Source organism: Diabrotica virgifera, chromosome 9, assembly GCF_917563875.1.
Source record: "Diabrotica virgifera virgifera chromosome 9, PGI_DIABVI_V3a".
Lineage (NCBI taxonomy): Eukaryota > Metazoa > Arthropoda > Insecta > Coleoptera > Chrysomelidae > Diabrotica > Diabrotica virgifera.
In genome coordinates, this window is record NC_065451.1 from 184,303,337 (window position 1) to 184,317,473 (window position 14,137).

The 14,137-nt window shown below is 35.0% G+C and overlaps 2 protein-coding genes across 5 annotated transcripts in view; one reads left to right on the plus strand and one right to left on the minus strand.

Annotated features, from left to right (window-relative positions):
• LOC114335610 (guanylate kinase) overlaps positions 1 to 14,137 on the plus strand; it is a 345,069-nt gene that overhangs the window by 209,121 nt on the left and 121,811 nt on the right. The gene's annotated exons all lie outside the window — the stretch shown is intronic.
• LOC114337986 (thyroid receptor-interacting protein 11) overlaps positions 1 to 14,137 on the minus strand; it is a 270,838-nt gene that overhangs the window by 15,039 nt on the left and 241,662 nt on the right. For all 3 annotated transcript variants that reach the window (XM_050661112.1, XM_050661114.1, XM_028288570.2), the window contains one exon: positions 10,207 to 13,720. In XM_050661112.1, coding sequence (XP_050517069.1) covers positions 10,207 to 13,720 — 3,514 coding nt within the window. The remainder of the gene's footprint in view (positions 1 to 10,206; positions 13,721 to 14,137) is intronic.

Below are 14,137 nucleotides of genomic sequence, written 5' to 3' on the forward strand. Positions count from 1 at the left end.
AATTTGACCGGAGCATTTTAGCATGGCTGCTTTCTTTTTATTTAGTTAGGTATTCCAAAGCTTATTAATAAATGATGTGTCAGCTGGCCCAAAACCGGGGATTTTAGACAAGAAAAGGTAAAATATGAAACTTGATGGAAAAACGCTACAACTTATGTCAAATATTTATCTACTTGACTTACAACTCTTAATAGCCTTGCTGATTTCTCTGCTAGCTTTCGCTCATGCAATCCGGGTTCAAATCCTGGCGTTGAAATTTTTTTTGTTTTTAAAATTGACATTTTATTTTGAAAAATAATTATTTTTATAATACCACGTTTGTATTATTTATACGAGACAATATAAAAAAATCTGTATGTCTTTTATAGAATTATGCATAGAACTTATGAAATAGAACTATGCATTTGATCATAAATATTATGATTGACCTTAATAAGCAAAGTTGTTGTAAATGAACCCCTGAAGCTTCCTGAGTTAGTACGACCAATCTAAGTGAAAAAGGGGGTTGCCCTCCCCACCCCCTCCCGACATTTTTTTTATTTTTTGGACAAACTGTTTTTCTTAATGTAATATGATGTAGAACCAAAAGATACATACAACCCTATTTTTCACTTTTCTATCACCAACCCCCATTTTTTAATTAATAGGAATCTAAATATTTCCCTGTTCTCTATTTATAAAAGGTATATAAAAATGGATGTTTGTTTGTATGAGGAGCGAATTAAATTAATACTAAATAGGTTTGTCATGTGTCATGAAATATATCCAGTGGTTACAGACAATTTCTTCCAAACGCAATATATCTAATAGAAAATAGCTATCGAAAGTGTGCAAATCAATCAAAACACAATAAATCCAGTATTCCGCTGGATAACGCCCTTATTATAAAAATAATTATTTTTCAAAATAAAATGTCAATTTTAAAAACAAAAATAAAATTGAAGGCCAGGATTTGAACCCGGATTGCCTGAGTGAAAGCTAGGAGAGAAGTCAGCAAGGCTATTAAGAATTGTAAGTCACGTAGATAAATATTTGACATAAGTTGTAGTGGTTTTCCATCAAGTTTCATATTTTACCTTTTCTTGTCTAAAATCCCCGGTTTTGGGCCAGCTGACACATCATTTGTTAATAAGCTTTGGAATACCTAACTAAATAAAAAGAAAGCAGCTATGCTAAAATGCTCCGGTCAAATTTGACACTACCTACCTGGCTAGAACTATTATTCATAAATTTAAACTGTATGAAAAGAATTTAATATGAGAAAGTAGACAATTTAGAGTTGGATTGAAGACAGGATTTGAAAACTCTCTCGTATTTTGCAAACCTGTAGATCTTATTCTTCATATGAGTGCTATGTATGTTCGGTTAGGAAACAAATATCGTCTACGAACTCACAAGTCCTACAACTGGTTCTGCAAGAGCACTCAGAAGAATTACAGGAAATACGCTGAGAGATCGAAAGAGGAGTGAAGACAGAATAAAATATAATGTACAGTGTATAAAAGTATTGACACTAAATAAAAAAAAGAATGGATAACTACACAAGCAGAATGGGGGAGACCCGTGCGGTCAAAATAGCAAGAGATAAATCACCAATTGACAGAAGAAGTATCGGACGATCGCGTAAAAGCTGGAGATGGACCTTCCATAGAGGTATCAATCCACCAATCAACAACAAGAATTGCTTATAAAGAGAATGAAGATGAATGTAAATTAGGCATATTTCTCCTAAGACTCATTTTAATACATTACTCTCTAGAATGTTGAGAGTGCATTTTTGAGTCCAAATGGCATTCTCAGGTATTCATGGTGGCCAGTTTCAACATTAAATGCACTCTTCTGGATATCTTCTTCGGTCATTTTAATTTGATGGAATCCGCTGGCAAAATCGAGGGTGGAAAAGTATTGGCAGCGTCTTAGTTTGTCCAGGACTATGGTTGTCTATGTGGTTGTCCTATGTTTGGAATAGGATATCGGTTAGGTGTCGATAGTTTTCTCGTTTACCTTTCTGTAGCCGACAACTATCCGCCATTTAATTTTTGCTGGGGCATCTGGCATTTTGGTATAACCCAGATTGGAGATGACCAGGGTAATTGACTCGGCCGGAAGATTCCTTGATCGAGCATCGAAGGTATCTGCTTAACGTAATTATTCCTTATGGATGTGTGGATACCGATATGACTTAGTACAGTCATATACCAATGTGACGGAGTGGCAATCTTCGATACAATAGTAAGTTACTAAAACAGTAATAGTCCGCCAATGAACAAGCATAAAGAGGAAGAACAATTTTACAATGCTTATTATTATACGAAAATGGAATAAGTGTTGCCCCCCCCCCTTGTTAACTTGTTTATTTTAAGAATATAAGCAAAACGCTCGGACAGGTCGATTTTTAAACTAACCATAGTATATTATAGCATCAACGTTTCGAACTTTACGCGATCCCTCTTCAGGTGACAGGCATAACTTTGATTTTTTTAAATAGTAAAGTACATCATTAATTATTAAAATGTCAAAATGATTTATTTCAAAATGTCACTTCTAAATATTTAAATTGTAAAAATTATGGTAAAAGTGGATAAAACGCCTTCAAAATATCATGAAAATTCTCACAGAAAACGAAGTCCCGCCAGAAGAATCCCATCGGAAGTTTTCGCAATCCTTTGTTGAAATTTATTAGAGATTTTTGTAGGCCCGATCAACAAAATTTAACGTTAACTGAATTAGTGAGAAGAGGAGCCCAAATTTAAAGACAGATGAGCGAACAAGAATGAACAAGAATATAATCGATTCCTTTTTGTAAACTTTAAGATAAATTCATGTTGTTTTATAATCTAAATTTAACCCTCACGCACAAGTTGTAGTCCATGTGACTAACAACTTCAGTGAGAAACTGGGTTTATTTATTATGTACTAGGTTGCTACAAATAAACTCTATTATTATTATTATATTATTATTATCATGTGACACCTCATTTAACAGCTTTTAAAATACTGATTTCAAAAACGTATAATACTTTAATCCTTTTTGAGATCGCAGGCCCAAAATTTCGGTCGAACTCTTTTTAAACGCATTTATTTTTTTCGAATTCTGAGAAAACTAATAAGTATTTTTGAAAAATTTAAACGCAGAATGAAAGATTAGATTATTACCGAGGGCTGACAGTCCCTTAGAATAAACAAAAAGTTTCTTTTGAATAATATATTTGAAATTAAAAATCACACTAAATTTTCTCTTTTTTCCACCACTGTGATTTACTAAAATAAACATTTAGGAGTTATCAGGGACTTTAAACCATCGAGAATACTGTAATATTTCATTCTGCGTTTAAATTTTTCAAAAATATTTATTGGTTTTTTCAGGATTCGAAAAAAATGATTGCATTTAGAAAGAATTCAACCGAAATTTTTGGCCTACGCTCTCAAACAGGATTAAAGTATTATACATTTTTGAACTCAGTATTTTAAGAGCTTTTAAATGAGGTGTCATATGATGTACTTTCCCATTTAAAAAAATCAAAGTTATGGCTGTCACCTGAAGAGGGATGGCGTAAAGTTCGAAACGTTGATGCTATAATATACTATGGTTAGTTTAAAAATCGACCTGTCCAAGCGTTTTGCTTATATTCTTAAAATAAACAAGTTAACAGGGGGGGCAACACTTATTCCACCGCACTGTACGTAAATATCATAGAAGGAAGAACAGAAAGAACCCAGTACATTCTGCTCTATCACATATACTCACAAGATAACAACAAAAATAGCCAGATACATAAAAAAGAAAGGAATAACACCAGCTTTCAGAACTAACAACAACTTAAGCAAATATATTAAGAACAATAAGAGCCGAAAACTACAGAGTGGTGTCTACAAACTAACTTGTGGTGACTGTCCGAAAACTTATATCGGTCAAACTGGCAGAACCTTTGAAAAACGGATAGCAGAACAAAAAAGGGCTTTCAACAATGGAAAAACAGACAGTTCTACATACGCACTTCACCTTCTAGACCATAATCATTCTTTTAATGAAGAGTTTCAAATTCTGCATATTCAATATAAAGGCCTTAAACTATCTTTATTAGAATCTATGGAAATTAATAAATTGAAAAATACAGATATAATTCTGAATGGCCAACTCGAGACAAACAGCTCCCCACTCCTCAACCTCTTCAGTTAAAGACTTTAAAAAGGCAAACCCATAGTAAACTAAATCACTTGAGAAAGGCACTCTGCCGAAACAGCTGTAGTCACAAAGTTATAATAAATTTTGTGGAAGTATAGAAAACAAACGTTTTCAGTGTTTTATTGTTAGAATCTAAATTACCTTATATATACCCATTTTTTTAAGCAAACTTCAATCTTCCAGCATCATGACCCAGGACAACCGCCAACGTACACAGATGCATACAAATTTACCGAATACTTAACACAAAACATTGTATCTATCTTATCACAGTAGGATTATAAAGATACCGTTTTATTGTGTTGTATTATAATTATAAATATGATGAATCAGCGGACTTTAAGAAGTTTTAAGCTTTGTTTACTCTGATCTAATAAGTCTGAGAGGGTTATAAAAGCTTATCTTATAACTATAAGTAGATACAGGACCAGACTTTGGTTGTTTAATTTTTAGATACCACAGGTGCCAGTTAGTCTACTCAAGTTTAGATTAACTATTAAAAACACTCGACCCGAATAAAGTTTCGTTATAAACTGTGAAAAATATAGAATATACAGATTGATCATTTTAGACTGAAAACCCCTTCTAAAAGTTGAATTTCAACAAATATTTTCAAAATTCTACTTAAAATCACATCTCCAAAGCTTAGGTCCACTCCACTAATGGTTTCACCAACGACAAATAATAGTTTATTCTATGAATAAAGTTATTCGACCAATAAACTGACATTTCTCATTTTACTAACGTCAAATAAGACTAATTTTACTTATTTATCAAATTAACACGTACTCTTCGAATAAATTAGCAAGTTAATCTCACGGTAAATATTTATAAGAAAGTAAATTCGCCAGTTTAACTTTAAATTATCAAAATTATATTAAAACAAAATATAAATATATACGTCTAATAAATTTTATTCGATGAACAGCTATTCATTGATTTATTTGTTGTTGGTGAAACCGGACCTAAGTCAGCATTAACAGTCCAAGCGTTAGAACCATAAAGAAAAATACGAGTGGATATAACATTTTACCATCCGATATCGGATTTGCAGATTAAGTCTTTGGTTATTCAGAAATTTGCTCATCTTCAAAAGGCTGCTCTTGATTGCTCTATTCTGGATCAAATTTCTGATTTAGATCTTCAGTAATCCAGACTCCTAAGTATTTAATTTTTTCCACTTGTTCAATATCTTCATTTTTTATCTGGATCCTTGTCGTGGCTTTACCCCTCTTACTGATAACCATGGTTTTTGTTTTTTTTTTATTTTTTTATGTTTATTGTTAAAAACGAAATAAAAACAAGGTACATCATCATCATCATTCTCTTTGCCTTATCCTTATGCGGGGTCGGCTGCCCTAATTGCATTTCTCCACACAATTCTATCTTGGGTCATATCAATGTTAATCCCATTTACCAACATGTCCTTCCTTATCGTCTCCCCCCAGGTCTTCTTTGGTCTTCCTCTCCTACTCCTTCCAGGAATCTGCACTTCAGCTATTCTTCGTATTGGGTGATTAACGTCTCGATGTTGAACATGACCAAACTATCTTAACCTATGCTCTCTTCTTTGTCACTCCACTCATCCATCTAAGCATTCTCATTTCCGCCACATGCATTCGTTGTCCCTTTCTTTTTCACTGCCCAACATACAGTTCCGTACATCATAGCCCGTCTTATGGCTGTTTTATAGAATTTTCCCTTCAGCTTCATTGGAATTTTTCTGTCACACAACACACCACTCGCTTCTTTCCACTTCATCCATCCAGCCCTAATTCTACTACATGCATCTCCATCTATTTCTCCATTACTCTGTAATACTGATCCTAGGTACTTAAAACTAGTGCTTTTCACAATCATTTCACCATCCAATCCAAAGATACCATTTTATTTGTAGTAACTCCATCTTTAAGTGAACATTCCAAATACTCTGTTTTTCTCCTACTAAGTTTTAGACCTTTTTCCTCCAGAGCTTGCCTCCACTGTTCCAGTTTTTGTTCTAAGTCTCACTATTTCCTATTAACACTACATCATCAGCGTACATTAGGCACCATGGAATGCTACCCTGTAGTTTCGCTGTTATCTGGTCCAAAACTAATGAGAATAAATAAGAACTAAGCACCGAGCCTTGGTGCAATCCTACTTTCACCTGAAATTTATCAGTCTCTCTGTGGCTAAGTAGTTTTATAGCCCTGTAGTTTGTGCATTGTTGTATGTCTCCCTTGCTTTTGTAGACAGGTACTAATATACTGCTTCTCCATTCGTCTGGCATTTGTCCAACTTCCATAATTCTATTAAATCGACCTGCTAGCCAACTTATTCCTGTCTCTCCCATTACTCTCCATACTTCCCCAGGAATATCATCTGGTCCGACTGATTTTCCCTTCTTTATTTTTTAAAGCGCTAGAGCCACTTCCTCGTTTGTTATTCTGGTAACCATTGCTGTTACTGTCTCCGTTAACTCCACAGGCTGTCTGTCAAATTCTTCATTTAATAAACTGTCAAAATACTTTCTCCATCTCTTTTTGACATCGTTTTCGTGAATTAGTATTTTATTATTTTCATCTCGGATACATCTAATCTGATTAAAATCTCTTGCTTTCTTTGCTCTCTGTTTGGCTATTTTATATATCTTTGCTTCGCTTTTCCTGGCATCAATTAGTTGATCGTATAGGTTTGAATACGCTTCTGCTTTAGCTTTTGCTACTGCTACTTTCGCTTCCTTTTTGGCGACCATATAGTTTTGAAGATCTATATCCGATCTGGTTTCTTGCCACTTTTTATATAATTTTCCCTTCTCTTTTATTTTTCCTTGTACTTCATTTGACCACCACCAAGTCTCTTTATCCTCAAACTTTTTTCTTGACGTTTTCCCAAGTATTTCAATAGCTGTCTCTCTAATAATATTGGCCATTTTTCTCCAAATTGTGTTAGGGCTTCCTTTCATGTTTCAACATATTTTTCTACTATTCTTTCCCTGATAGACCTTCTTTCTCATCTTTTAGCATCCACCACTTGATTTTTTGTAGTCCTGTCCGATATTTTTGCTTAGTTTCGCTTTTTACTTCGATGTCTAGGACAAGCAGCTTATGTTGTTGGCTTACTGTCTCACTATTACCTTGCAGTCCTTGCATTCACGTATGTCTTCTTTCCTTATCATGAAGTAGTCTATTTGGGATTGATGTTGTCCACTTTTGTGGACAAAAGGAGGTTTGTAGAGGTACGTGACCGTCAAAAGAACATGACCCGTTGCAAGAGGAAGGCGGCACATAGAGAATCAGGAGAAACGACGAGCTTAACGAATTGAAAGAAGGGTATGATATTCTAAGATTTGTGAAAAGTCAAAGACTGTCATCGCTGGGATTTGTCCAGAGACAAGAAGATGCAAAAACAAGAAAGAAAATGTTACAATGGAAGCCAATAGGAAGGCAAAAAGGAAGGCTTACAACGAGATGGTTGTATGACGTGGAAGACGACCTGAAAACCATGAACAGAAGACAACGGAGGAGAAGGGCACAAGAGAGATCTGAATGGGAGAACATAGCCAGACAGGCAAAGACCCATCCAGGTTTATGATGCCAAAAAAAGATGTTTATTGTTAAACCAAACTGTTCCAAAGGCAGCGTTTAGACACCGCGATAAATCCGAGCAATTTATCGATATCGATCGAGTTGTTTCAATTTCAACGATACATCGCAGCGATTTATCGGAATTGGATTGGGATTGCATCAATTTATTGTAACGATCGAGTTTTTTCAGTTTATAATTAATCGCGACAATATATCGCAGCGTCTAAACAAGCTTTAAAAAATCAATAAATCGTAGCAATTCAGCGTCACAATAAATTGCTCGCATTTATCGCGGCGTATAAACGCCACTTTAGTATCACAAATTGTGTTTAGTAGCGTTTGCAGGCATAGGCGCCCATGGGGCCGTGGCCCCCTGGCTTTTTGGTTGTTTTAAACTGTATATAGTTACTCAAAGTGTACAAAATGTAATGTGCAAAATCTTCACGTCTGCCCCCCTGAACATTTTTATATATGCGCCCATGTTTGCAGGTCTCTCATTTTCACCATGATATTTATATTTTCACCATTTATCTTGATCCCTTCTGTATAGTTTTCAAGTGTTTGTGTAAATAGCTCTTCGGAGTATATTAAATAGTACCTGATGGTGCAAGTACACAGTCTTGTCCCACTCCTCTACTTATCTGTTGCGCATCAGTGCTATTTCCATTTAATGTTATCATAGCCTGTTGGTTCCAATTGAGATTTCTCACTATGTTAATATCATTTTTGTCTAGTCCTTTTCGCTGTAAGGCATTCCATGAGAATGTTATGTTTAACTTTGTCGAAAGCTTTCTCAAAGTCTATAAATGCGGCGAAAAGATCTTTTTATTGGTCTCGAAAGTTTTGGGCAAGATTTGTGAAACTATATACAGAACTTCTAGCTCTTTCTTTGATACAGAGCTACAGAAGCTCTGTATATAAAATACTTTGTGAAATCAACAATTCTTATCTGGGAGAAACATCAACACCAATAAGTGGTAGGATAAATAAACATGAATAATACATTAAAAATAGCGACTTACAGAGATCCGAGATATGCAAACATGCATGGAATAATTAGCATAGAGTGGATAGATGTATTAAAATAAAGTCATGAAAGAAACGGATAACAAAAAGAGAACAATCATAGAAGCAGCCATAATATTACTAAATAAAGAAACATCAATAAAATGTATCAGATTTTGGTTATCAATAGTGAAAGAAGCAGTTCAGAAATAATAGCATACCAACATTAACTGGAGTTGGTGTATCCAAGTCCAGTTTTCGAGGCTTTAAGAGTATTTTTGTGTAGTGAGTAAAATGTAATAATCTTTTTTCTTGTCTTTGGCTTGGAACATTTTTCCAGTAAAATGCATTAGATCCTATTTCTAAATGAGATAGATGGGAAAAAAAAAGAAAAAGTCTGGAAAAGTAGATTCAAATTCAATGTACGAAGAATACAGCATACTCGTATAACAGTTGTAGACCTGGATCCCGCGTACCAAAAAAAGTTGATTAACAGCAGGCTGAAAATTTGTTAATAGCTTAACGGTGTCTAGTCGGACAATCTTTGATGTACGGGAACACCGGAACAGGGGAAGTTTTAATTGTGGAACAGTTTGAAAATTTGGAACGTCAGATTACGAAAATGTCCCATGTATTTTGTCGGACAGAACATCCAATTGATTTGTTCATCATCATCAACCCGTACGCGTCTACTGCTGGACTCCCTCAGCTCTTTCCATCTTTCTCTGTTTTGTGCGGCTGCTTGCATCCAGTTGCCGACAATGCGCTTCAGATCGTCAGCCCATCTGGTTGGTGGTCGTCCTCTGCTCCGTAGTGCTTCTTCTCGTGGCCTCCACTCGACAATACGTTTTGTCCATCGGTTGTCTGACAATCTGGCGACGTGTCCTGCCCAATTCCACTTGAGCGACGCGATTCTTTCGACGGCGTCCGCTGTTTTTGTTCTACGACGTATTTCTTCGTTTGGGATTCGGTCCCTCAGGGAGACACCCAACATCTGGCGCTCCATATCCATTGATTTGTTACCCTTTCATTAAACTCTCATGCAAAAATCAGACTGCTGTTACAAACCATGATTTCTGTCATTTGACATGTTCTTCGTGTTCCACTCATTAAAATGCCCAGTTGGTGATAAACACCAGTCTGATTTTTTGCATGAGAGTTTAATGAAATGGTAACAAATCAATTGGAAGTTCTGTCCGACTAAATACATGGAACGTTTTCGTAGTCTGACGTTCCAAATTTTTAACCTGTTCCACAATTAAAACTTCCCCTATTTCAGTGTTCCCATACATCAAAGTTTGTCCGACTAGACACCGTTGCTTAACAAATTAGCTTTATTAACGAATTTTCAGTTTGCTATTAATCAACTTTTTCTTGGTACGCGGGATCCAGGTCTATTGAATCTGGACTATAATAATTATAATATATAAAATATATGCACATTACCTTTCCTAAACTGTTCAAGCACGAACTGTAGATTCGCCAGTGCTGCTGCTTGTTTTGTATTCTCATCTTCAGCATCGGAAATTTGCTTTCTCAAAGAATCTCTTTCGGCTATCGCTGTGTGCAACTGACTCTGAAGCGACTCTACTTGTTGGTTGGCTCTAATACTAACAGATGTATACATGGTACTGGAACTCTTCTCCCTCTCTTCGATATCTGCTACCTTCGCCTTCAATGATGCGTTCTTCTGCTCAGCTTGGAGCAGTTCTTGAGTGTAATGCTCTTCCAGCTCTATCAAATGAGCTTGAAGCCTATCTACCTTCTTTTGAAGCGACGTTTCTTTCTCAGAAGGAACCGATCTCTCTGCTAACAACTTCTGTGTTTGAGCTTGTTCTTCGAGAAGATTCTTAGCCAGAACTTCACATTTTTCCTTAAGAAAACTGTTTTGGTCCGTTAATTTTTCTATTTCATTGTTTTTGGCTTCGATATCTTCGGGGGACACAGCCGCTTTCAATTGCACTTCCAAATTTTTATATTTTTCGGCTTCAGCTATCAGCACTTGGTTCAGTTTTTGGATTTCGTTGTGGTAAGTAACATTTTCCTGGTGTTTCATGGTGACCATGTTGATGAGTTCATTGCGGGAATTTGTGATTTCTTGGAGTTGATTTTGGAGCACCGAGATTTTTTCTGTAGTTTCTTTTAGCTGTGACTGAATTTGGGTTAGTTTGTTCAGCTCTGCCTGCAAATTTGCTTTTTCTAAAACAGTTTGGTCTAACATTAGCTTTAAGTTGTTATAATCTATATTCTCTGATATATCTTCAGTTACATTCTGTACTTTTTGCACACTTTCAGTCTTGGCAACTTCCAACTGTTTTTCTAAATCTGTCACCAAGTGCTCTAGTTCTTCTATCCTCTGTTGATCATTATCCTTAAGTGTCCTTAATTGTTCTTGTTCTATTAACAATTTATCATTTTGGTTTTGCAATTCGACAAAATTATTTTGGAATTCAGCCACATCTCTATTTGTTTTGTCTAAGGCTATTTCTATATTATATCGTTCTTCTGCTTGGGATGCCAATTCCTTGTTCTTCTGTTCAAGTTGTAATTTTAATGTAGTTTCTGTCATTTTAGCATTTTTTAACTTTTCAGTGATACTTTCAACCTGCGATTCCAAAGCTTTTTTATCATGTTCCTCTGAAGCTAGTTTTTCTTCCAAAACGTTTATTTTACTTTCAAAGTCAAGATATTTCTTTAAATTTTCGTCACTCTGCAGTTTTATATTTGAATTTTCGCTGAGTATCATCTTAAATTTTTGTTTGTATTCCTGTATTTCATCTTTCATACTATCAGAATTGATGTTAAGTTCACTAAGCTGATATTCCATATTTTCATTGTCTGTTTTTAGTTTTTCATTTGCAGATTTTAGTTCGGAATTTTCTTCATCAGTGAATACTAAATTTTCTTTAACTTCTTCTAATTCTCTTTTCAACGATTCATACTCAACTTGCAGCTGATCGAAATTGTTTAACAAATCTTGATATTCTTTCTGTTTGCTGGTAATTTCTGATTCAGTAACACTAAGTTGTTTGACAGCATTTTCTAAATCACTGCCACTTTCTTCCAAACTATCTTTTCTCATCTGGCTTCTTTCTAAGTCGTCAATAATCTTTTCCAAGTCTTCGATTCTTCTGTTAGCATTTTCAAGTTGCGTCTCCAAAAGAATCATGTTGTCTTCATTGGATTCAGATATCGTTTGTAGTCCTGGATGATTTTTGTATGCTTCAAGCTCGGTAATCAATAGTTCATTGTTTTTTGCGAGTTCGTTACATTCGTTTTCGAATTCTCTTGCTGCTTGTGCGTTAGCTGATACTTCTTGTTGAAGCCCATCAGATTTTTCCAGCAGGTTTTTAATTTCTTCATTCTTTTCTGCTAAAATTGTGTTTTTTTCTTCTGATATATCTTGTAAACGTTTTTCTAGTTCAGTATATTTGCTTTTCTGTTCCTTAATGGTGTTTATTATTCTATTGATACAGCTGCCCAATTCTTGAGAATCTTCGTCAAGATTAGTTTGGTAATCTAGGATATTGTCGGATTTGTCAAATTTCTCAAGACTTTTCGTTATCATATTAACATATTTTTGCTGAAGACTTTCTAATGCTACTTCATGGTTGTGTTTTAACTCTTGTAATAGTTCTTGTGAGTCTTTAAGCTCTCTAGTAAGACTTAATTTTTCTTCTTCCAAGTTTTCAACCTTCTGGGTATCAGCTATGTTTCGTGATTCTTCTTTTCTTAACTGTTCTAGCTCCTCTCTAAGCACGCTGATCTGTGCTTCATGTTCTGTTTGTATGTCTTCTAATTCGCTTTCTAGATCGCCATCCATTCTTCCTGCAGCTTTTACCAACAAATCTTCATTAAGTTTTTTGAGCTCTTCTTTCTGCAATATGTGATTTTCTAGTTCCTTTTTTTGGTTTTCGACTGTATCTTCTAAAGCTTTAACAAAGGAAGAATCAATAGTAGTTGCCTTTAATTCAGTATTTTCTTTTTCTAAATTACTTATATATTTTTTGTTGTCTTCTACAATTTCTTCCAGTTGTTTGATTGTATTTGAATCTTCACTGTGTTCCGTAGTTAACTGTTGGACTTGAATATTTAAAGCTGAAAGTTGTTGCTCGCGATCAACTCTGGATTTTTCTAGCTCCTCTTTCAAAAAACGGACTTGTTCTTCGTAAGTCTCAAGGATAATAGCTAGTTTTTGGACGTTTTCTTCATCTTCTATACTCTTTTTCTCAAATGCTGATATTTTTTCGGATGCTTTCTTTAATTCAGAGTAAATGAGCTTGTTTTCACTTTCTAGTTTTTTGAGGTGTTCATTTTTGTTGGATTCGCCTGATGTTTTAGTATCTTCTAAAGCTTTCTCAACAGTTTGGTAAGAAGTCTGTAAAATACTCATCTCCTTTTTTAGCTCTTCGATTTCACTAATTAACTTACGGTTCGCTTCTTCAAGCTCTATGAATTTTTGATCAACTTCCTCTTTGTGCCCTTCAACATGTTCAGCTTTTTCTGTATGTTGAAGCCTTTCTACCTTTTCCTTTTTTAGATCCTCGAGCTCACTAATTAGCTTACGGTTCGCTTCCTCAAGCTCTCTGGATTTTTGATCAACTTCCTCGTTATCCCCTTCGACATGTTCACCTTTTTCTGTACGTTGAAGACTTTCTACCTCCTTTTTCAAAGCTTCTTCTTTAGCAGCTAGTACTTTGTTATCTTTTTTTACTTTGAGAAGATTTTCTTTGACGTCGCTCAGTTGGAATTGTAGTTTTTCCTTCATCTCCATGATGTTGGCCAAATTCTCTTGATTGTCAGCATCGAGTTGATCCAGTTGACCCAACAATTCGGATTTTTCATTTTCTAGAACATGTATTTGCTTTCTCAGGTCGGATATAGTATCATGTGGGGTCGTGGTAGATGAGTCCTCTGCCCAGTTCCAAGATCCATTGGAAGATGCATTGTGAGGTTGGGTCTGCAAAGAAATATATAAATTAGATGACTTATTACGAATTATGTAGACGACTTTATAAAATATAGCATTGCATATACTTTACAATATACTGGGTAGGGATAAAGTATGGAACCAAGCAAATATCTTTGAAACGAAAAGAACAATATTTATGAAACTTTGCATGCAAGTACAGTGACTCAAAAGGCATCTGTTGTAATATTTTTTGTTACTACTCTACTTCCGGTTTCACCGGAAATACCCTTAACTTATTTAATTTAAATGGGACACCTTGTATATTTTTGCGGATTTTAAAAGAACTTGTTATTTTTAATTCATGCATACCAAATTTGGTAGAAAAAATTTGTTAAAAAGTGTCTGTAGATAATTTTTTGTATTAATACAACGTAGTAGGAAATAAACGAGTACCATACTGTAGAC